The 24,338-nt window shown below is 37.0% G+C and overlaps 1 protein-coding gene across 4 annotated transcripts in view; it reads right to left on the reverse strand.

The window, feature by feature from the left end:
• LRPPRC (leucine rich pentatricopeptide repeat containing) overlaps positions 1 to 24,338 on the reverse strand; it is a 168,695-nt gene that overhangs the window by 128,140 nt on the left and 16,217 nt on the right. For 2 of the 4 annotated variants that reach the window (XR_012158261.1, XM_073339083.1), the window contains exons 2-12: positions 19,412 to 19,617; positions 14,387 to 14,509; positions 13,371 to 13,492; positions 13,226 to 13,284; positions 12,258 to 12,344; positions 11,546 to 11,672; positions 10,199 to 10,343; positions 9,132 to 9,289; positions 8,687 to 8,792; positions 8,486 to 8,593; positions 372 to 490 (exon numbers count right to left, since the gene is read on the reverse strand). Coding sequence is in view for 3 of the 4 variants with exons in the window: in XM_073339083.1 (XP_073195184.1) it covers positions 372 to 490; positions 8,486 to 8,593; positions 8,687 to 8,792; positions 9,132 to 9,289; positions 10,199 to 10,343; positions 11,546 to 11,672; positions 12,258 to 12,344; positions 13,226 to 13,284; positions 13,371 to 13,492; positions 14,387 to 14,509; positions 19,412 to 19,617 (1,360 nt within the window). In the remaining variant the exon portion in view is untranslated. Of the gene's footprint in view, positions 1 to 371; positions 491 to 8,485; positions 8,594 to 8,686; positions 8,793 to 9,131; positions 9,290 to 10,198; positions 10,344 to 11,545; positions 11,673 to 12,257; positions 12,345 to 13,225; positions 13,285 to 13,370; positions 13,493 to 14,386; positions 14,510 to 17,412; positions 17,684 to 19,411; positions 19,618 to 24,338 lie in introns of those variants that run through there. The other 2 variants (XM_073339085.1, XM_073339084.1) reach the window with 2 other exon arrangements.

A 24,338-nucleotide genomic window follows, 5' to 3' on the forward strand; every position in this document is an offset into this window, starting at 1 on the left:
CTGGGAAAAAGAACTAGAACCCGAGATTTTTGCATAACTGGAAAACAGTAAAATAAAGCTACTGAATCAGCTACATGGTATTACTTAAAGTCTTTTATTTCAAGAAATGGAAAAATGCATTATTGAAAAACATCACATGGTATGGCGATTTTAAGATCCTCTTTGGTGAACGGGGAGGGGAAAAGGTGGGCAAACAATAGAAAATAACTTTCAAAAAATAGTCCATAGAACAATTAATGAGCTTGTTTGTGTGGCAACTGCATGCCCCAGAACACCATGCCCCAGAGTCAATGAGAGTCTTACACACACAGCAGCTGCAGAATCGGGCCATAATATGGCAATACATAAAAAAATTATTCATTTAAACTCACCTGTAGCAGAGCACGAAAAGTCTGAATGTCATCAAAATTTGTCAAAACATAGTTTGTGTATGTTTCCACATCAGGTTCCACTCCCAGCTCATGCATTGCTTTAAGGACCTCAATAGTACCTAAGGAAGCAATATTACAAAGCGTACAGAATGCTGAACAATTTCAGATAACTAAAAGCTCAATTCTTTTATAAAAGGAAAGATATAAACATTAATCTCCATGCTTATTCAGAACATTTCTTCCCCTCTCTAGTTCCTGCTGCATAGAAGCTGGGCATTTTTTTTTTCATTTCAATAATCAAGTTCTTAATTCTGAAATCAAAAATAGATAAACCATTCTTTATCTTCTTCCACAGTAAACTAACAAAGACTGAAAACTCTTCGTTCATCCTGCGTCTGTGGTTTCAGAAAAGCATATTTTTGGCTTAGTGAAGATGAAATACTGCATTGGGATTGTAATTAAAGAACTAGCACCTATACCTAGAGATGAGATGCCAGCCCAGAATTGTGTCTAAATTTATTATTTTTACTTCATTATACAAATTTTAAGACTGTACATTGAAGATGTCCATATATCTGATGTGCTGAATATAGAAACTAATTTGACCCGCATAAATAAATGCATATAGCCAGCTTCAAGACATTTGTGATCAACGTGTATTAAGAAACACACTTAGCATTGGTCCTCGCCCCCCCCCCCGCCCCCCCACTCTACTGCTAAGGTCCAGGCTTTCAAAACAGGCATCTAACCTTGCACAAGATTGAATAAATATTTACATGTGCAAAATGGGTGCCTTGGCCTAGTTTGCAAAATTGGTCCCATTATCCATGTACAAGGTGCCAAGTTCCCTCAAAACCCACTGAAATCGCTCTGCACTTGCATGAGGCTCTCAGCACCTCACAAGATCAAGTCCTAAATTTTCAGCGTAGACATTTATTTGAAAATATATCAATACCAACACAAGCTACATACAGTAAAAAGTAAATTTTAAGAAACATTAAACATTTTCTTAAAATTGACCACACAGCTATTACACCAATACATCAGCTGTTTTTTTGTTTGTTTGTTTTTTCCTAGAGAGAAAGAAATACTGCTGGTATTATACAAACATTAATAATAATAAAAACTGATATTATGCCATTGAATTTTGAAATTTTTAGCAAACACAGCTTTATTCTAACAAGGGCATTCCAATGCTTTAATGGCTTTTCTTTCAAATTTGCAAGAACTTCCTGAGTTTCATTATATCAGGCCTAGTTAGCTAACTCTCCACTCATGTCACAAGCTATACAGGTATTGGAATTTTTGCTGGCAAAAATGATTTGTCAGATGCTGCAAGTAGCATACGTTTTTTTTTTAACTTGCCTCTCGTATTTGTTACTTTAAAAATGTAAAGTTTCCCAAAGTCCCTGTCTTTGCCCCGGAGTGCCACCTATGGAAAAGTGACACTTCCATGAATATTTTATGCAGTGCACTATGGTGCAAATAATCAAATGTGAATTCCCTTTGAGCACTTAAAAATACATGCAGGCAAGTCACACTAAATTAAAGTCGCATCATCTGCTCAAGTCTGCCTTAAACAAAACCCTGTCTGATTTTGGCTGAGAATCTGCAAAATTATGAACAAAAAATTAATTACAGTAAATCCTGCTTGATACCTTTCAGATCTTGACACCAACTTTCTATTTTATGTTTGCAAGATGTAGAAAACGTTAATATAGAGCCCAGCTAATGTTACTTTTCAGAAAGACTGTTCCATTGTAAGAGTTCAAGTCAATATTACAAGAAATAGCGGTTTTCAACAGAGAGTACATAATTCAGTGTGGTATGTAGCTCCAGCTGCAGGAGACTTGGGTTCAAATTCTTACTTAGGTCAGAGGGGATTAGTTTATTGGGCTCTCCCAAATCCCTAGTAGACATCTGTCACAAAACCACCACTCAGTTTGGCACAATTCTTGAGCAGAGACGAGGAAGCGTAAGTATTAGAATAGGGTGCTGCAGATAAAGATTAAGGTTAACTGGCAAAGGTGTGAGAAAGCTTCCACAGTATCTGTTGCCCTATGTTTGGTCACTATTAGTGGTATTAACACTAACTTTCATGAAGTTCTCCCACTTCCCCCTCCCTGCCCCAGTTTTTAAAAATCCAAAATATGCCTCATCTTCCCCTTTTTTCTGAAAATGAAGGTTATTCATTTTCTTTTGGTTTTCTTTAAAAGCTTTCACAGTCAAGTCAATATCTGCACAGCAAAAACCAGAAAACCACTAATTTATCATCACAAAAGAAGTCCACAGTTTTATATGTGTTTAAGTTTTGTTCCATGACAAACAGCTTTATTAATTAGTATATTAATGTTTTCTCAATATGAAGTTACAAGATACCGTCATCTCACATAACACTTTAAAATGTGTAAATCAAAAGAATATATATTAAGACCAGCATATCTGCATCTTATGGCTGCCTTTAAAATTTCTTTGGACACCACAAGGATATCAGGGCTGTTCAGCCTTTTATCTCTCAAACCTAACCAATGGGCATAAAACCAGACAAAAGTCAAGACATACACAGTGCAACGATGTGTGTTTAGTAAGATGGAAACTGGCTAATACAAAAAAGTCATTTTATTGCGTTGTCCCAAATGAACTCTTTTACAGTGAACATGTTCTTCATAAAGATACTTGTGTATCAGTATTTTACATATCATGTGTAAGCAACATTTGTTAATTAAGAAATCATTATGCTCTTAGTTTTCTGACTGAGTTTCTTAAATGGATAACTTTTGTTAAGAGACCATGCAAAAAACATTTAGAAGGATGATGTCATGTCAAATTTTGCCCAAATTTAAGCTATAAGAACCTAGTTAAAAAAAAAAAAAAAAGCCAAGAAAATGTCTTCATTTTGCTAAATTCCCCAAACACCTTTTTTTTTTTAAAAAAAAAAATCCCTTTACTACGTAAGATTCCTCTTACTATTTTTGATATTCCTGAGAATGTCAAAATGAATTACCAAAAACTTACTATAAATACAAGTGAAAAATAGGTTAGTTGGTTTTAACTTCCTAAATTGAGAAAAATGCAAAAGTCAGACAGCCTATAAAGTGATCAGCAAATTAATTTAAAGATCTTTCATTTTTAGTAATCCTTTTTAGTAATGGTTTTTAATCCCCAATCCTCAAAAAAGTACACACTCACTTAACTTTAAACATGTGAGTAGCTCACATGCTCATAGTTAAGCACTTGCATAAGTAGTTGAAGAATGAGGTTTCTTGAAGCTCAGAAAATAAAAAGTGAGCATGGTTTTTTTAAAAAAAATATTCAATTGAGATTTTAAATATAATTTCACTATTCAAAATAGGCTGATGTTCTAATTTAAAATTAATGTATTTAAAATACAACAAATTTGAATGCATGTTTTATTTAAGACAGAATGCACATTTACAATGCAATCAAACTCAGTGAAATATAGCAAGTTATTGATATTTCTGTTAATTATTTTGATGTGCCCAAAAGCATGCTAGACCATTCCACTCCCTTGCCTCAGGACTGGTCCATAAACAGACCTTGAGACACAATTTATATATATAATCTTCATAATATATTGTGTACAAACAATGCATAGAAGTCAATCAGACTTAATCCTGGCAAGTCTCATTCTTCAGCAGAAGTCTGGTGGGTTTTAACTGTCCCAAGCGAAGCAGGATGAATGTTATTAAACAAAAATTCCAGCACACTTCAAAATATATCCTAACCATTATTTCTAATTACTGGGGAGTGTAAGGGGGAAATCATAATAAATAATAAAACATTATTTTTATTAAGTATTAATGTTAAACAGGAAACTAATCAACATATGGACAATCTGCCGTAGAAGATTCACTGAACCAGTTTTTAATCCATTAAAAAAAGCTCTCTCTATTAAGTTTAGGACTTGCTGCTTTACACTATTCCGAAAGTGCGCCGCTTCCCCCCACATATCGGTAATAGCACATATCGGTATGTAGCACATATCGGTAATCCAAGCACTACTTTGGAGAATCAAACCCTCTTGGAAACGGTGTTAAAATGGCAGCACCTACTGAAGAAATAACCCTGTGTCCTAAATGGAGATTCTGCAACAGTGAAAGTTATGTCTAAAACAAGTTTTAAATACCCTCCCCTTTTTTAAAAAAAAAAACATACCCCCTAGACAAAATTGTTCTTTGGTCCCACATAGCTGAGACCTGTAAGACACCTCTGACCATTTCTATGCCTGATCTTATAGGGCCCTTAAGCTCCTGGGTTCAGACACTGGATGTCCAGCTTCAGCTCTCTCCCTAATTCAGGGGTTCTGAAATTGGGGGGTCAGGACCCCTCAGGGGGTCACGAGGTTATTACATGGGGGGGTTGTGAGCTGTCAACCTCCACCCCAAACCCTGCTTTGCCTCCAGCATTTATATTGGTGTTAAATATATTAAGAAGTGTTTTTAATGTATAAGGGGGGGTTGCACTCAGAGGCTTGCTATGTAAAAGGGGTCTCCAGTACAAAAGTCTGAGAACCGCTGCCCTAATTCATATGACTGAGCTAGTAAAAGCCTGAGAGGATGGAGAGGGAGTGGAAAGAGCCACAGCTTCTGTTCTCCTCCCCACATCTGGCTGACTCCAGCTCTTCTTCTACTAAGGGACAGATTCTACCACTTATTCTCACACTGAGCAGTACCTTATTCCTCAAGTAGCCCCACTGAAATCAATCAAACTTCTTATTGAGTTAGGTACAATTCTGCACAAGTACGGGCAGCTGAAAATGGATTAAAGTGTTTATTTAGCTCAGATATCAAATAATGGAGTTTTCATTTTGAAACTTGAGGTCATATTCAGGAGAATGGTGTAATGCTGCTAAATGTACAGTCAAAAATTGAATTTAAAGGTGCACTCAAAAAAAATTTCGAGTGGAATAATATACCTTAAAGACAAAATTCTGACAAATATTTTAAATTAGTATTTTCAACTTTTCCTGGGGAACACCATTACCCACCTCAAGGGAACCAAAAAATTATCTTGTATTTAGCTCATTTATTGAGCCTTTTTATACTGGGTCAATGTGAAAACTGAAAATATTCTCTACTAGCAAAGGGAACCTTGCATACTGTATTTTGTAAGTAACTGTTGATGTGGTACTGAAGCGCTCTATAAAAAGCGAAAATAAAAAGCACAGCTAAGTATTTTTAAAAATAAGCTTCAAGAAAGTGGCTAAATGATGCTAAGCAAAAACCTAACACGGCTATACAACTTTTGATGTAAGCAAAACATTACCCCAAACCGTCCTCCACTTTCAAAGATATTTTATTGTATGGTCTATTGACACAACGTGTCCCAATGCTCTTTATATTTGCAGTCCTCCTACGTCTTGTTTTTTCCTCAATCCTTGCAGCATGCCCTCTTCTTGAAAAAGGGTAACTTTGCATTTATTTCACTATAGGAAAATATTAAAATAAAAAGCTTGAACTTGCTTTTAGCTTTATCAGCACACAAAATAAAAACGTGTCTAATTTGTAATGGGCATAGTTAATGAAATTGTGGAAATCTGCTACTCACTCTTGTAATCCAGACAGTTGTCTGCAGCATATTCAACCATTTGTCCACTCTAGTTTTATATGACTCAAACAATGGGGCATTCCTCACTTTCTTTGGAAGACTAGTCCGTAGAATATTTAATGTCAGCAATAAGTTGTTCTCCCCAATGTTCATTTTTTATTTCCCTTCGACTAGTTATAACCCCTTGGGCCACCCTACATAATTCCTTTCCCCCTTTGGCATTTACACCCTTCAAATAGGCAGTTATAATACTCACCCACCTCTTTCTCTTCCATGTTGTTATTTAACCTTTAATCTCCCTCAAAGTCCATCCTTTCAACTTCTCAATATGTTTTGCCTCTTCCCCAAATTCTGTTAAATTTGTCAATACTTTTCTGGTATGGAGATAGCTGCCCAGAAGCGTATGTGGTATGCCACATCTGACTACTGTGGAGAATGGAACCATTGTCTCCACTCTGGTATGAGATGTTGTACTCTATCTATATCCACCTTTATTTGATACATCCTGATAAATTTTTACTGCTAGGAAACATTGAAAACTCAGCTAAATTTACTATTCACTGTCATCTTTAGGTTCTTTTCAGCACTACTTTCCCTATCGTCTATCACAAATGAATATCCATATATTATTTTTCCTCACATCTAAAAAACCAAGCTAATATAATGTTGCATCTCTCTTTCATTCCCCCCCCCCAAAATCTGAATGCAGGGGAGATTTTACATGGCAAAGGGCAAGAACATTTATTCCACCTATCTATAGCTAACATATTTATATTGATAATTCAGTGCCGAAGGGAGCGCTCAAAAATCTTCCTTTAATTTGAAGTTTAACTTTAAGAGTTGTGAGTTTGCTCACATATTGCCTGTTATAAGTACACACACACCAGGAATCTTCACACTAAACTTAACAACTCATAACTGTGAAGGACCAGATGCTAATCTGGGTTCACAAAATAACTTTGTGAATGCACAGTATTACCACAGGACCAACAAGAAGTTACCCTCTGATGTCTTTGTGGGCAGAAAAGACATGACCTCATTCTGATGCTTACTATCAGTTCTTACTGACAGCCAAGTAAAAGTATTGCACGTTTTTGAAGACGCTACAATTTCAAATTAAGTCAAGACAGCTCAGATCACAAAAGTTACTCTTCTCACAACAATTAGGTACAACAACCTTTTTCAGCTCTAGAAATATGCAGGAGCCTTTGCAATATAGCACACTTAGAGCATATTTTGCTATTGTGTAGGTAGAGCCAAGTTTTGATAAAGCAACACAGCAGTATTAACTGATCAAAATATGCATGTACACAAGTATGGATGACAGTTCAGAGCAGGAGTAACTAGAATCATATCGTAGCCCTGCCCTGTTTAGTAAGTTTCAAGAGTTCATATGTGATCGTGAAAACTTTCCAGTATTCAGAAAGAGTGTGTCGGAGTGCAACCTGCCATGTGTTCTAGCATCAGCACGGAGCTAAAGAGTTAATAAAAACTGAATATTGTTTTCATAAAGGCTTTTCTAAAAAGGATTGAGACACTTTTATAGCCAGAAACAATTAGGGAATACTTGTTTCAACATTTCTTCCAAACTGGAATGTGACTGTATATTTAAAATAAAATTGCAATATGAACAGTCTGCTAAAAGCACTTTTTTTTTGTTTGTGCATTTTGTTTGTCACCCAATGTCACACTAACAACTCTGCATCTCATTCTAAAGCACATTATACTGTGAGATAAGATGAAAAAGACAGTTTTTTGTTTCCCAAGGGGGAAGTACTTCTGTTAAAAGCATCTTTTTATGAGACCACTCTTTCTGAATTACCAATGACGCAAACCAAAGAATTAGATACTGTACTCTAAAATGTAATATTTGTTCAATTCTTATTCATATCCTATAGACATCCCCATGTGTAACAGGGGAAAGTGGGCTAAATGCTTAAGCCTACTTAAGAATCCAAAAGATTGAACATTTCTGTCCTTCAATCAGTATGCTGTCAGGTCATGATCACTCATTCAGCAATGGAAGTTTTCTTGCCTCTCTTATTATGGTAAGTTAGCTCACATTTAACTTATCAGTGAACAGAAATTTTAAAAAATGGTCAAAAAGAAAGATTCAGCTTTTCAGTAGTTATAGTGAGTCATTACCATACAACCTTACTTTTAAAGGCTTCCTACTTCCATAGGTCTCAATAAGGCTCTCCAAGAGTAAAAGATCAGAGAACTACTGTTTGGGATACAAAGCAGCAGAGAACCTTTGTGAAGCCAGGAATCCAAAGAGTTAAAAATCCCATTCAAATAGTGTTTTTCACTCTGCTTTCTATTAAAAACTGAATTCTTTATTTAAACTAACAAGACTGTGTTACAATTAAATGGGAAATGAGTGAAAAGCACTTCTGAAAAAATTGTAAAAATATGTTTGTGATAGCAAGAACTTCACACCTCCAGGCCTCCACTCACCTTCAAGCACATTTCTAAATAGGGTTTAAATGTCAATCTGTACATTCAGTTATGAATAAGTCAACAGCAATATGCATCAGAAAGCTAACCTTGAACATTCTTCTCCTTCTGATACCCAACAAGCAGTGGCCAGGAATAGTGAGGTCTGAGAGGCAAACCATCCTCTTTCATTGTCTTCATCAGGTTAATTGCCAAAGCTGAAAACACCCACAAGGCAATTGACTATTAATAAGACAATAACAGAATAGTATAAATAAACTGATGTTTAAAATAAGCAAATAAATAAGTACCTGCTTTTTTAGACTCCAACGCACAATACAAAGTAAACTGGAGGGGACTTGAGTGCATATTGGCTTCTTTTAACTCATCACAGAACTGTTTCAGCTTGCTCAAGGGCTGGAAAGAAATTTAAGAATTAATTTCTATAATAATAAATTGTAATGAACACATAAAGCTTCTAAATTTCTGAACTCCTTTCTAGCAATTAAAGAAAAGATCCTTCTTATACCCATAAAGTAGTTATTACAGACACCAACAAGCATTTTTGCTCATAAACATTCCACTTACTGTGTAAATTGGTAGGTGAAATATTAAAGTGATTATCTTAATGCATTCCATCTTTACTCTTTAACTATAAGTGCATGAACAAAACTACGATTTCCACATTTTCATAACTCCCTTAATCTCACCGACCATACAGTTATAGGTCTGGTAAGAAGATAACATCTTGCATACCTTATCTGTAGTTACACAGTGTCGTAAGAAGAAGCTACCATAGTCCATACTGCTTTCACTGTGATTTTCAGATGGTAAGGTAGGAAATGATTTGAAAACTTGGAAAGCTGTATCTTCCAAACCTTGAGTTATCAAATTCAGAGACAAGTTCATTGCATCTAGAGATTTAAAACACCAAAGACAATATTTATTAAGAGTTTGGAACAAACTATTTTGACATTAGACTACCAATGAAATAATCACCAAACATTTTAATAATAATTACAAATTAAATTAGCATGGTCCCTGACTTTGTATTTATGGAAAGAAAGCAGAAATTGTTTTACAAGTATCTTATAACATAATTTGTTTGTGGGACTAACTGCTACAGAACTCAGATTTGAAACTTTTTATTTGAATAGGTTATGCAGTGCTACAAGCATCTCCTTTACTACTGAAAGACCCATGCCAAATATTTTAGAAGTATCATCTTCATAGTGGTCCAGAAACATCCCAAATACTACAACTGAAAGACAAATCTTTGAGAAAGGCTACTGAAGTATATGTAGAAGTACTGTCAAGTAGGTGTAACATATCAGGATTCAAAATTGCCTCTAACCATTGTTACAGAAAGTTATATTCAGTGTTTGTAACCTCTCTTCACTGTATTCATGCATACCTGTCACAACCGAAATGACACAAAAAAAATTTTTCTTTAAGAAAAATGCGAGCTTATCATGGATTGAAGGGCAAAATAATAAACTTTAGAAGTTTGTGGTGATGCAAATACAAAAAAAAATTATCAAAAATGCTTACATCTGTTTTTAAATTCTGAAAACCCTTAGGTTTAAAATGTGACCCAGACTAATCCACATCTGCTATCTTTAGAAAACAAAATTAATATAAAGCATTATTTTGCCCCAGTAGGATTTCACAAAGCCTTATACACAATATCACACTAAGTGACAAATCTTTTTCCTTCATTGCAACCAACTGAAAATGCATTCCTTCTTAACTTTGAGTAACAGTACTATTTCAAAAGTACAGCTACAGTAACCTGATTTTGGACACATGACTAAAAGCACTACCTGGAATATATCCCCTTTCATATCTCATGTGTGACAAAATGTCTTGGACATACTGAGGATATCCAGCCTTAGCAAGGCTAAAAATAACCTGCATCAAATCCCTGTCCATAAAATAGCCTTCCATCTTCTCAACCTTTTCCAGGATCTGTAAGTAAAAGCCACAAACCAGAGAATAAGTGTAATGTTAATGAAAAGTCTACACTCTGACTCAAACACAGTACATTAAAAAACCCAAAAAGTATTTACACTGAAGTAGCACTCAAATTTGCTACATATTTCCCCAAAACAAGCACAGATGCCGTTTCTGGTCCATAGAGCTTAAATTCTAAAGAGACATATGAGGGAAAGGGGGGAAAGAGAGAGTGATACAATATACAATGATCAGATTCTGACACCCTTTCTTCCTGCTCAGTAATCTCTTATGCTGTGAGTATTGCCATTAATTTCAAACTTGCGACATAAAATACTACAGGAAAATGGACTGCAAAATCTGGCCCAAAGTGATAAGATGTATCTTATTAGTTACATTTGTTTGATTGTTTGGGGGGTGGGAGTGAGATGAGTTTTGTTTCTGTGGTTTAAGTTAAACAAATTAAACTCTCCTCCCTACAGTCCCCACCCCAACTTGAGTCCCCTCCATTTTCCCTGACAGCAAATCCCTAGCCTTACAGTAAGTATCCTTACTCCCCTTCTCCTACACAAGGGAGTATTTATTTATTTATTGACCTTATGACATAAGCAGATAGTGAAGCCTCCAATTTTGCAAAGGAGCTCCATGTCAGTGGACCCCTGCACCAGGATGTAACCTCTACTGAAACGATTGGGGCTCTTTCTGGGCACGTAAGTTTAAATCCAAGGAGCTCTTACAAAAATTAGGATCTTATGGCAAAAACTCACTGACTTCACTGGGAGCAAGATCAGGCCCTAAAAAAGTTCTCTTTCCATTGATGAAAATAAAATACTGTGCAATACTCTTTTCATCTGACTTTCAAAAAGTTACATTTATGATGAGACTGAATGAATCAGCAAGCATTATTCACCATTTCTACATATAAAATGAAAGGCACCTATCAAAAGATAAAATAGAGTTTTATAAAATTTATAATACTAGCAAGACAGGTTTCAATTAATGAAATACACAATTATTTAGTTGAAAAAAAAATTCTCCTTAATTACTGCTGACCACTAGGGAATTATTTGAGAGAGACCAACTGGTATATTTTTGTGTGTGAGGAAAAAAAGGGAATTTCAGTATCAAATAAATCAGTAAATATTAAACAGATCATGCAATCCCTTTTAAACAAACAGTTTTAGGAAAAGCTTTACCTATGCATGAAATATTAATACCTGTTTAATGTTGTTAACGTCACCCTTCTCGGCATATGCATTCAGTAATGCTAAGTAGGTGTCTGGACCAGGTTCAATTCCTGCATCCCTCATCACTGAAAGGATATTTTCTGCATTCTCCATATCTCTGCAGATGTTTAAAAAAAAAAAAATCAATGGATTTAATTACAATCATCCAATATAACATTAACCATAATTTTGGTTTTTTTTCAATATTTTAGATAAAGCACATGGCAAAATCTAGACTGAAAACTAACGTTTTACTTCTCGGTATTAAGTTAATAACAGCTGTAAATGTCTAAGACATAAATACAAATACAGTTAAAGAGAAAACATATTGACTAATGCATTGACATTATTCACTTAATTTAGGACAGTTCATTTTACTTCAACGGAAGAGAAATTTTTGAAGTTCAGCCAACTACTTCTCATTCCAATAACTGAAATACAATATCTGTCTTAAAATTAAGCTTACTGGACGTAGTGGTAAATGGGCTTCCTTTTATCACTCCCAGTGTCCGATAATACCAGAATATATTTCTATTTTCAGAATAAATAGAGTCTTTATATGCAGTAATTCACAATTATTGTAGTTGCCAACCATTTTGTAGTACATGGATGTGATTTATGCAGTTGAATCAGCTAATTATCAATGTACAGAGTAAGCAGAGGAAGATTTAAAAACAAACAAACAACATTGGTATATTGTTACCCAGCTCTTGCATGGCCTGTCACAAGGCTACTGAATACTGCCTCAGTGATTGGAAGTTCTTTCATCTTCATAAATCCAAGAATCTTACTGCAAGATACAAAATAATAATTACAGTTGTGTTTTCCTTGTATAGAAACTGGTGAAGTACTGTTGTGCTGCACTAGATCATCAGGCAGAACACAGAAAGATACGTTTGAGTGATCAGATTTTGGGATGTGGCACACAATGTTAATAATTTAAACAATTCTGTTACTCCTGAAATGTTATGTTGTTTGCAGTGTTTTTGTACCCCTGTGGGTCCCAGAGTATTAAAGGGACAAGGTGGGTGAGGTAATACCTTTCATCAGACAAACTTCTGTTGGTGAAAGAACTTTGTACAGCTTGGATGTTTTGTCTCTTAACAACAGAAGTTAGTCCAATAAAAGACATTACCTCCCCCACCTTGTCTCCAATGTTGCATCTTAGTCATTTAAAATATAAACATAATTCTGTTTAACATCAGTTACAAGTTTTATCAGTTTCCTCCCACTCCCATACATGTATATTCCTCTTGTGCCCAGCAATCACATTGTCACAACCTACCAAAGGCAATTCTTTCTGGAATTAAAAAGAACAACTCACATTAGATGGATCGGCTAACAACAAGCACCATACAGGGGGAGAAAAAACATATTTGCCCCTTCCCCAGTGGCTGAGCACTTTTCCTGCATGGTAAAACCTCTTCCTTCATAATTTTATGTTCTTTGTCAATGACCATGGAACTGACAAGACAATCTACCACTTCTACACCAGTGAGAAGGCAACACATTTGAACAAACACACTAAACTGGGCCATCACCTACTTGACTCCTCTTTGCTCCAAAGTTTAATGAACTTGAAGTAGGTTTTATATTAATGAGGGGAGGAGGGATGAGAAGCATATGTATTTAAATAATTTGCAGCAAAAAAATTTAAGTGCAAAGTAATACCTAGCACCTTCGATATCACCCTCATTGCAATATGCAGCAATCAATCTTTGGTATGTAACCTGTGAAAAAAAATAAAAAATTAAGAGTCTGGATTTATTCAATAGTGGCATTAGAAGAAGAAAGGATGCCATCAAGTAGTACCTACTCGATTGGGCTGCACATTAGCTTGCTCCATTTTGGACAAGAATTCAGTTGGAGAGAATTTATGTTCATTTTGAAGGTAGACTTTAAGCAAAGCATTATAATGACTTGCATCATACACAGCACCTAAACAAGATGTTACAAAGTTACTGAAATAAAGCAGCTTGCTTCAAGTTCAACAAGTTAAAAATCTTTAAGTGTCATATGAAAATTACTTGGATTTCTTGATAGATCAACTTTATTATGCAAAAGAAACTATGGTACAAACAAATCAATTAATTTTATCCATCTCTATGGTGTATGTCGCAACTGTTTAACAGAGTAACTCTATAAAGTGTGCATTTATTTATAATTAAAATGTTAAATATGCAGAGTACAGAAACATCAATGCTATCCTGTGTGTTATTTTGCATTCTACACATGAATTGCTAAATTCTGAAAAATAATGTGGCTTCCTTCAACCCTTACCCAATCTCAACTTTTAAGAACACATTATCATGCATTTGTTTCTGAAGATGGACATTAATGGATCATAAATTGTCATTCTAATGGTTATCAGATATGGTCTCTTCTGAAATAGCTATTTGGCTATATCTAGCTTTTAACACTAGAACACTGGACTGCCAGCTGTTGAGGCAATTAATAAATAACTAATTATTTAGCAATACAAGATTCAGTGTTTACAATACTAAAGAACTAGAATCTGTCACAACAACAAACAAAAGCAACTACCTGATATAAGCAATGGGGGAAAAAACCCCTCAGGTTTACTGTTAGTACCCCTAGATGTCAGTATAACTCTCAGAATGACAAACAGGTTTCTAGCCTCAAAAAACCTGGGTGGTAAATATAAGGTTATATTTGCCAATGTTTAAAGAAAAATTCCTGCAGTAAAACATAAAAATTCAGCATTTAACATTACTAAAATGCATTCTACTTTTTGTTTCCAAGAAAGCAAGTGGAATATACTGTTATAATATGTACATGCCTTATTGTAGTCAAACATATGAAAAGACATACCCAAGTCTTGCAACTTGCCCCATATCATATGGGCTAGTTCTGTTCTTTCACATAATGGGACCTCAGGCAACAAGGAACCACAACTTCGCAACAGAAGCAAGGCCTGGTTACTACTTGGATACCCTGCAATAAAACAACGCTGTACTTAAAGACCAAATACAAGTGAAACAAAAATGTTCATTGCAAAAAATATACAAAAGGAACTGGTACACCATGAGTGAAAAGAATATGCAGGAGTCTCTGGGAAAAAAAATGATAACAGAAGAATGAGTACATTCCATTGTTCCATTGCCCCTTGATCTATTAATATAAAAAGGACAATACAAAAAATGGTTTTAGATTTTAAATACATAGTAATTTTTAAACACAATAACCATCATTTTCAAACTCAGATGCTTAAAGTTAGGCTTCTAAATCCATATTTAGACTCCTAAATAAGTGTAACCACTTTTGAAAACATTGGCCAATATTCTAATAATGCCCCAAAATCTTAAAATATAAATCTTTCCTGTATAGTGGCTATTGCAAAACGTGTTGGTTTCACTACTTTTCCTAGTGAACAAGTATCCATGCCATGGAACGTCCACCACTCCAGCTAGCACTCATGTTTCCATTCTCATAAAAGAGGTCAACAACTGAATGAGAATGAAGACAATTATTTGCCAACTTCTAAAAGTTATCATTCCAAGTCAGGGTTGAGGCTTATAGACAAAGCAGCATGGAGAACCTCACAATGCAGTTGCCTCTAATTTAGGCATTTTCTTCACAGAGAGAATTTCATTTTTAGCAGTATCATCTAGTGCCTTGAATCAGCATTAAATTCACTTGGGGGGGAGGGGGGAATCTATAATCTTTTTGAGTTTGCCTTTCCATTTACTCAGGTTGTTATTTTGTTGCTATGTTATTGTTTAAACGACTTAATCTCCAATTTTTGTTCATAAAGCAAGCTGACTGAAGCTTACGGTTGTACAAAGTGAAGATGCTGAGAAATATGGATTCTTATTCCCTAAGCGTATGTCTGATTGACTCATACCACACTAAATTCTGCTACTATTAATTGAAAAGTGAAGATTTAGAGGGAAAATGTTAAATTTAAGTCAAATATATGTACAACTAAAACTTGATAAAGCTACAGTAAATGAAATCTAGAACCTAAAAATCTTGACAGTGTCCTTTTGAAATACACACATGAAACTTTTTTCACAATTTTGTTTTTTGGTAAACAAGACATCTAGGGAAAATTAGGTGACAGTATTTCATAATTACACTGAAAAATAATGATTTCCACCAGGATCAAGGATGCTGTACAGTTGCTAAGTCAACCATCTGGTAGTTTCAGTAATGTAAGGTATACAAGTCCCCAAACTCAGACTGGCTACTGCCCTGAATTCTTCCATCCATAAATCGACAAACATTACCACTTCATCTTCTCATTTTATGCTGCTGATGGAGAAAAAACTTTTGGACAAATATTTTTGAGACATGGTTGGAGATTACCACCAAGATACTTCAGAATGAGCTAACGTTATACTAACTTGAACAACCAATACATCCTGAGATAATTAACGCTTGGTTTTTCACCCTCAGCATCCATTTGTCCCAAGACAGAGTTATTACCTTGTTAACAAGGTTACTCAAGTATCATCTAAATATGAATATGGTGATTACTCTGTACATTGGTCTACAGTTTGGGAAAGAAGCCTGTGACAAGGTCTACCTCTAGAGTTCCTCCAACTCTAATACTCAGCCCCAGGGGTACCCGAGAAAAATAACCACAGCCGGTCTGGCTTTCTCAGGCCTCCCGCAGGTGGACCAGTGGGGAAGGTTGTAGCAGGACCCCTGCAAGAGAGGGATTAAGAGAGGGAAGGGGTAAAGTCCTGAGTGCACTGTACAAGCAAGCAAACTGCAAACTCTAGTTTTATAAGAAATCTTCAAGTCTCTTTGAAAAGTCTACCTACTTTGAAGCAGCATGTACCTGTACCCCTTTCCTAGTGTACCACCTTAATAGGGAGGCCTCATTACATCAGATGGACTACTCCTGTGACAGAAAGTAAGTGCTGCATTAGCACATCAGATACAGAAAATAAAATATAGGAGAGACAATAATTGCTGTTCGTGATGGGCTGGGGTTTTTGGTGTACATGGGTTATATTATGGTTTTGTTAAATACTGTCAAACAGAAGCTGGCCTCTCTCTACTCAACATTGTGAAGAATAACCAAATTCTTGAGCTAGTCATGCAACCCACAAAAATGCCATTAATGCTTTATAACGTAAATTAGTCACCATAAATTATGTACAGAAATTGTAAAAAAGGAAGTATAAAATAGAATAAAATAACTACAAGGTAAAACAATTAATCCCTTGCAGCATAAGAAGAAATCCCTTTTAGATGGATGGAGTCTAAACCAACACCTTGAAAAAAAAATTTTTTTTTTAAGTGTCCATGTGTCAAGGGTACAGATGTGGGGACCTGCATGAACTCTAGGGTACAGACGTGGGGACCTGCATGAAAACCCCTAAGCTTTTTTTTTTTTTTTAACCAGCTTAGGCTAAAACTTCCCCAAGGTACAAACTATTTTACCTTTTGTCCTTGGACTTTAGTGCTGCTACCACCAAGCGTCTAACTGATATATAACAGGGAAAGAGCCCTCTTGGAAATGTCTTTCCCCCCAAATCCTACACCCCCTTTGCTGGGGAAGGCTTGATAAAAATCCTCACCAATTTGCACAGGTGAACAAAGACCCAAACCCAAACCCTTGGATCTTAAGAACAATGAAAAAGCAATCAGGTTCTTAAAAGAAAAATTTTAGTTGAAGAAAAAAAGTAAAAGAATCACCTCTGTAAAATCAGGATGGTAAATACTTTACAGGGTAATCAGATTCAAAACAGAGAAAATCCCTCTAGGCAAAACCTTAAGTTACAAAATGACACAAAAACAGGAATATACATTCCATTCTGCACAACTTATTTTATCAGCCATTTAAACAAAACAGAATCTAACGCATATCTAGCTAGATTACTTACTAAGTTCTCAGACTCCATTTCTTTTCTGTTCCCGGCCAAAGCATCACACAGACAGAGAGAACCTTTGTTTCTCCAACCCCCCCCACACCTCCAGCTTTGAAAGTATCTTGTCTCCTCATTGGTCATTTTGGTGAGGTGCCAGCGAGGTTATCCTAGCTTCTTAACCCTTTACAGGTGAAAGGGTTTTTCCTCTGGCCAGGAGGGATTTAAAGGTGTTTACCCTTCCCTTTATATTTATGACACCATGTATACAAGATGCTACATCACTAATGACTGCAAACAATGTTTATGGGAAAGGATCACTAATGCAGGCAAGCTATTCACAGGTAGGAAGGGAGGACAGAGAATCAAGACAGGTGGAAAGGGAGAACGGCAAAGAGGTGATGAGAAAAAAGGAAAATGAGAATGAAAATCCAATATCAATAAAGGCAGAAATGTGAACTGGAAAGAGAAGACAAGATGACAAAGAAAGAGAAGGCAGGCATAAATCAAACACAGGAGAAGAAAGATAAAGCTCCAATGCAACCCACAGATGGAGTTGTCCTGCACTGGTGCAAACCTTGACCAGTTTCAAATCAGAGTCTACTCTTTTACAAAAGCTGGGGCAAACTGCATCAGTGCAATTCAAGTGTAAATGAGTGGCTGCAGCTACTTCATGCCAACTTTAAAGCTATTCCTTCTATCAAAGAAGGAGTATCTTTGATGTTGCAGGACGAATAATACAAGTTTAAAGATATTAGCAATGGGGAACTTATTTACACAGCCAAACTAAAACCCTCAGATTGTATCTGTAATTAATCTGCTCTTTACTATAACTAATTAAAGATCAAAAAGGAATAACTTGTGCTTGAGACCGAGGACTTAAAACCCTTGACTGAAAAACAGTACTCTTCTAGTGGGAAAGATCTTTTTTGATAAGGCTGCCTCTGACCCTAACCTTGAATGAATAATAGGCTGGATCCTGTTCAAGAAAAGTCAAGAAGGATTCTGCATTCGCTTCGGTTGAGAGTAGGACTGGATCTTATAGAAAACCATGATAGTATCTGAGTTCTTGACAGAACTGAAATGGATGATTCCTAAACTGGCCTCAGCCACTTAATTACTGCAATAACATGAGTTTTCAAGGAGAGAGGGGACACCCAGAGAAAAGACAAAATTAAAGCTTAAAAAAAAATAAAAATAAAAATAAATGTTCTAAAAAGATAGCTAGAAAGTATTAATGAGAGAAGGAAAAGAACCGAGCCCCTAGGTACGTTAACAGTTATCTGCAAAACTATGTGTACTCGATGTCCTCAAAACATTCCTGTGGGAGCAATTCAACAGTGAAATCAGTTTAACTTTAAAATAACATAAACCCACTTTTGGGAAAGAAGGGTGAAGAAAACTTTTGAAACTTAACTTGTTTGGAGCATTCACTGCATAAATAATCTAGTTACAAGGGAATCTGGGATAATCTCAGGTTTTTTCCCTTTGTAGTTCACCTTCAGCAATAACCAGCATCTTAAAGATACAGTGTCATTCCTTATAGCCATAATTTTTATATGTGCTGTACGGAGAAAAAAGACACAATCCCTGTTCCAGTTTTATAACCAAGCTTAGATATGACACAGTGAACAATGATGTACAGCAAAGGGAAAGATAGCTTGTTGCTCTTATGTACGTAAAATAGTACAGGCAACTCATTCGGAGATAATAAAAGCACACTGAATATCTGCCTGAACTTGCACCAGATTTTTCTGCAACCCCCCTCTACCACAAAAGCGGAAGAATGAAGGTTTGTTGCTTTATCATGGTCACTGGTCTCTTACATACAAGTTAATACAGCTAAACTTCCACAATTGCCTGTAAGAATTTGAGCCGAGGTGTGAGGTAAGTTTAGTAACTCCTAAAAAACAAAAAAAAAACCCAACAAATCAGTTTCGTTTATGTTCTTTTGTTTTGACAAAATCTTTAAAATGAAATGTCAACTTATCATACAATGAATGAAAAGCAGGTTTACCTGTTCTGCACATGTCATGGAAGATTCTTTGTAGAAGAGTTCTAGTAATGCGGCCAGTTCTTCTGACAGAGCTATCCAGTTTATTTAAGGCCCAGTCAAAATGTTGTGCTTGCTTATTCTGAATACCTGAAACAGGTTCTTCTTGAACTTTCCCCTTCTGATGAGGTGCAATTGCAAAGAGCCTTGCATGGTAGATCAGTTGTGTGCTAAACAAAAACAAAAGCCATTTATGTCAGTTAATGAGCAAACACTTAAAAACCTCCTTCCACAAAATGTTAATTCCCCTTTACCAACATCCCCCACCCCCCCACACCAAAGGGAAAAAAAAGCCAAAACCTTTTACAGACGACATGCAATGCTGGTTTAAACCAGTGTAGGCAATTCAGACTACACACTGTATCATTTCAAGAGGTTTGGGGGGTGGGAAGTCAACTAAGAAATGCATAAAACTGTGTATATTTCTCATATGGTCAAATGTTTGCTTATTTGGGACGTCCAGCTAAACTGATTATAGCTTTGCCTAAAAATGGTTCAAAATGGTATTTTTGTAAAACAAACAAAGTTCTGAAGCAAGGAATAAGATTTCCCCATGAATAGTTGTAGACATCTCTTCTGAAGAACAATAAATGAGGCAGCAAGCAACAATAACTTTTATAACCAATTTAAAGTACTAACAGAGAGAGCTGAACAATGTAAAGATCCGTAAACCTAGAAAATACCTTTTCATCTTATAAAATTACACTATTACATCACAGATAAATGGATATAAAAAAAACTTACATTGTAGCAACCATAAAAGATTTTTTTAAAATTTATTTCCACAGCACTAAGGTCTAGGGAAATACGACAATTATAAAAAATTCTTCATAAAATTTCTTAACTGTTAGAAATTCTTGTTCTGGAATCAGAATGGTCCACACAGTGTTAATCAGGAACAGCTATTGCGTTTTAAATTCACACCCTACCTTAATCCACACTAACTTTCAAGTGTAGATAAGCCCTAAATTATAGTTAGGGCCCTACCAATTTCACAGCCATGAAAAACATGTCTCGGACTGAAAAATCTGGTCTTTTATGTCCTTTACCCTATACTGCACAGATGTCACGGGGGAGACCAGCGTTCCTCAAATTGGGGGTCCTGACCCAAAAGGGAGTTGCAGGGCGGTCGCATGATTATTTTAGGGGACTCACGGTATTGCCACCTTTACTTCTGTGCTGCCTTCAGAACTGGGTGGCCGGAGAGCGGCGGCTGTTGGCTGGGCACCCAGCTCTGAAGGCAGCACTCCCACTAGCCGCAGTGCAGAAGTAAAGGATGGCATGGTATTGCCACCCTATTTCTGTGCTGCTGGTGGCGGCTCTGCCTTCAGAGCTGGGCTCCCAGCCAGCAGCCACTCTCCAGCTGCCCAGCTCTGGAGGCAGCACTGCTGTCAGCAGAAACACAGGAGTAAGGGTAGCAGTACCGCCCCCCCGCCCAAAATAATCTTGCGACCCCCACCACCACCACACACACACAAACTCCTTTTTGGATCAGGACCCCTACAATTACAACACCATGAAATTTCAGATTTAAATAGCTGAAATCATGAAGTTTACTATTTTTAAACTCCTATGACCATGAAGTTGACCAAAATGGACTATGAATTTGGTAGGGCCCTAATTATACTGATGTGGTCAACAGTCAATATACAGACAAAAGTATGCACTGAACTGTAACTGGGCAGGTCCTCATTGTGTGCATATGTTTTCTGAAGTGTGTGCTAAAGTCATTCTTTCAGCTACACAGATTGGCCCAAATCTGTCTCCTCTAGATCCCCTGCACAGAGGAAAAAACAGACTCTGCATACTGAGAGAAGAGGGGCTCAGTGGCATCTACAACTCTGGCCCCTCCCTCTAAACTCTGCAAAAAGCACTCTTGGGTCCAGAGTGATAACTGGGCAGGCCAGGCGCCCCAGGAACTTTAGGTGAAAGAGGCAACACAGACAGAGGTGCAATATCTTTTCTGATGTACCCCTCCACAAAGGGGTCTTTGTGGCAACCTGAAAGAGACTTTGGAAGGCCAGCTTGACTGTAAACAACATTTGAGGAGCAGGGGACAGTGCAGTTCCACCAGGTTTGTGGACAAGCCATGTGTCATTTTCCAGGAAAATTCCACCCAACAAAACAGACAGTGCGAGGAATCTCTTTGAGGAACCCCTCTTGAGCACCCACCAGCAGATTTTTTCACAGGCAGGATGGTTTAACACCATAAATTGGAGTGGAGGCAGGGGGGAGGAAAGACAGTCAAGAAAGCGTTTACTTTCAAATCCACACAGAAAAATTTTTTTTTAAATTCAGCAACGTTTGGGAGCTTAAAATTGTCCTCCTACCACCAGACTGCACAGTTTTATATAGCTGATGTGGCCACAAAGCAACTAGTGCTATATCAATTCACACCATCTTAGTAATGACATTTGCATACAGTCAAAAATATCTCAAATCAATTCTTTTGAGCTAAAAGGAGAAAAGGTCTTATCCATTTGTGACCATATACAGATTTCACTGATTTAAAACTAAAGTCAGTCAAGTTTGGGAGAAATAAGATTGCAAAATATTTTCAGAGTTAGACAAGAGGAACAACAGTATAATAAAGCTGCTTGTTGTTGTTGTTATCTCAACCATTAAAATGATTAATCATCCTAGAAGCAGAGTTTTCTGCCCAGGCAACTTATTTATCAGTGACCTAATTGCCGGACAACAATTATAAGCCATTACATTTTTATTCTCACCCTGAGCTCTTTTCATATCTACCTGAACAAAAGGGCACAAACAACCAAGGAAAATGGTATGCAGTAGAAGCTCAGAATGCTACCTGAAAGTTTGACACACTACTTCAAGTCAAGGTTGATATAATGAGTGACCATACTCTTCACAAGTAAGCAGCAGCATACGAGTATACTATCATCCTAATGCACAAGGATTTATGCTTGCAACTTCCATTACCATTAATGGGAGATGCACAAGTAAGGCTTTGTCCACACTACCCACCTTTTAGTGACACAGCTGTGCCTATGCTACATTAACTCCTATGCCAGACAGCTCATCCATGGCTGCAAATATTTTGTATCCTCATTTCATATCTACAGTTTATATGAGTGGTCCCCAAACTTTTCATGGTCACACCCCCTCTCCCTGAAGTTGGGGTTAGGAGCCGGGGGGAGGGGGGGGGAGGGAATGTGGACAGGGACAAGGCAAGCGCAGCTGGGGCCAGGCATGGGACCGGGAGTCAGGGAAATGGCTGGTGGTGGGGCTGGAAGTAGAGCAGAGCTGGGTGGCGCTCCCTTCCTCCTCCCCCCCATAGCAGCTGGCCCATGCCCCCCAAACGGGGGTGCACCCCAAAGTTTGGGGACCTCTGGTTTATACACTGCCTTTGCAAACAATCCTATCAAGGATCCTTGCCTTTAAACAGCAGCTAGCACTTCAAAGCTTTTCTATAGCATCATCAAGGAAGATTCAATTTGACACATCTGCAGTAGAGTTTTGCCTATGACGAACTGTCAAATTTAGAACTCAGACCTGCCATAAAATAAAGAATATAATTTATTACTGAACTATCCTTGCTCAAAATATAGCCTGATGGTCCACTTTTTAAATAAGGGAAAAACCAAGACTCGGCACAAGTCTGACCTACTATAAAGCAGAATACATTGCTTCTGCAGTCAGGAAGAAAGCAATTAGTACATTTGGCTGACAGACACAGGCTTATAAATGTTGCAAAAATCAAAGTATTTATTGACAGCCATGTTCAGGCATTAACTCGTCAATTTGAAAACTGCACAGATTTGAACATTTTAGTCAGCAGAGGATAAAACCCATTACTCCTGTGGGAATTCTGCATCACTGCGTGTGTGCCGAATTCATGGTCCCCGCAGATTTCTTCACTCACCTGCAGAAAAATGACTTCTGATGGGGAAGCAAAGGGAAGCCACAAGAGCAGTCATGTGCCCACTCCCTGGCAGTGCAGACTGGTCGGTTTGGGCACCCAGAGCAGCTGGTAGAGATGTAAATCACCGCCTGGGGAAAGGAGGGGAATGGGTATCCATGTATGTGAGAGAGAGAGAGAGAGACTCTGTCCCTCTCGCTGGCTATTGCAGCATGCTCAGCATGGAGGGGCAGGGCTTTGGGGTATTTCTGAAGAGATAGGTGTGAGGCAGGCTCTGTTTCCCCAGGCAGAGGAGAATATAGCAGTCTGCCGGCTTAGTGAATTCCCCCAGGAGGATAACACAGGTATAAAATTTTAAGGCTCCTTTACATTGCCAGAGTGGTATAAATGAGACTTATTGTAAAGGACAGCATGGCCTTGTAAATTCTTATGGTGCTTTAGTGATTAGAACTGGTCTAAATTTTTGGACTGCAAAAATGTCCTTTCAAAATGTACTCCATGAACTGTTTGCTACTGACCTTTTTGAAGATGGTCAGTAGCCAGTATAAATTGTGAGTTTGAGTCCACAGCCCTCACTTGCTCTTCAGTTGCTTATGATGTAATACTGAGCATATGGCTGCATATATTTGTTGACTAATAATTAGACGTAAGGGTCAATACAAGCTACATTACTATTACCCAGAAGGAGTTTGGAGATTTCCTCCAATGCTCCTCACTCCCATTTGCCATCCATTGTATTGTAGTTTAAATAAATTACCAAAATAACAGAAACTAGCTGGATTAGATTGCATTATTTTGACAAAAAAAAGTGCAGAATTTTTAATATTTTTGTGCAGAACTTTTAATTTTTTGGCACAGAATTCCCCAGGAGTAACCCATTCACCTCAAATAAAGGATTCTTACATATCCATTTACCTCACTGAAATAACTATACCTGATTTTTTTTAAATAATTCCATTTGAGATCATAGAAAGAGGAACTGTTATACAGGAACCAGAGTGTGTCAAA

Source organism: Lepidochelys kempii, chromosome 3, assembly GCF_965140265.1.
Source record: "Lepidochelys kempii isolate rLepKem1 chromosome 3, rLepKem1.hap2, whole genome shotgun sequence".
NCBI classification, from domain to species: Eukaryota; Metazoa; Chordata; order Testudines; family Cheloniidae; genus Lepidochelys; species Lepidochelys kempii.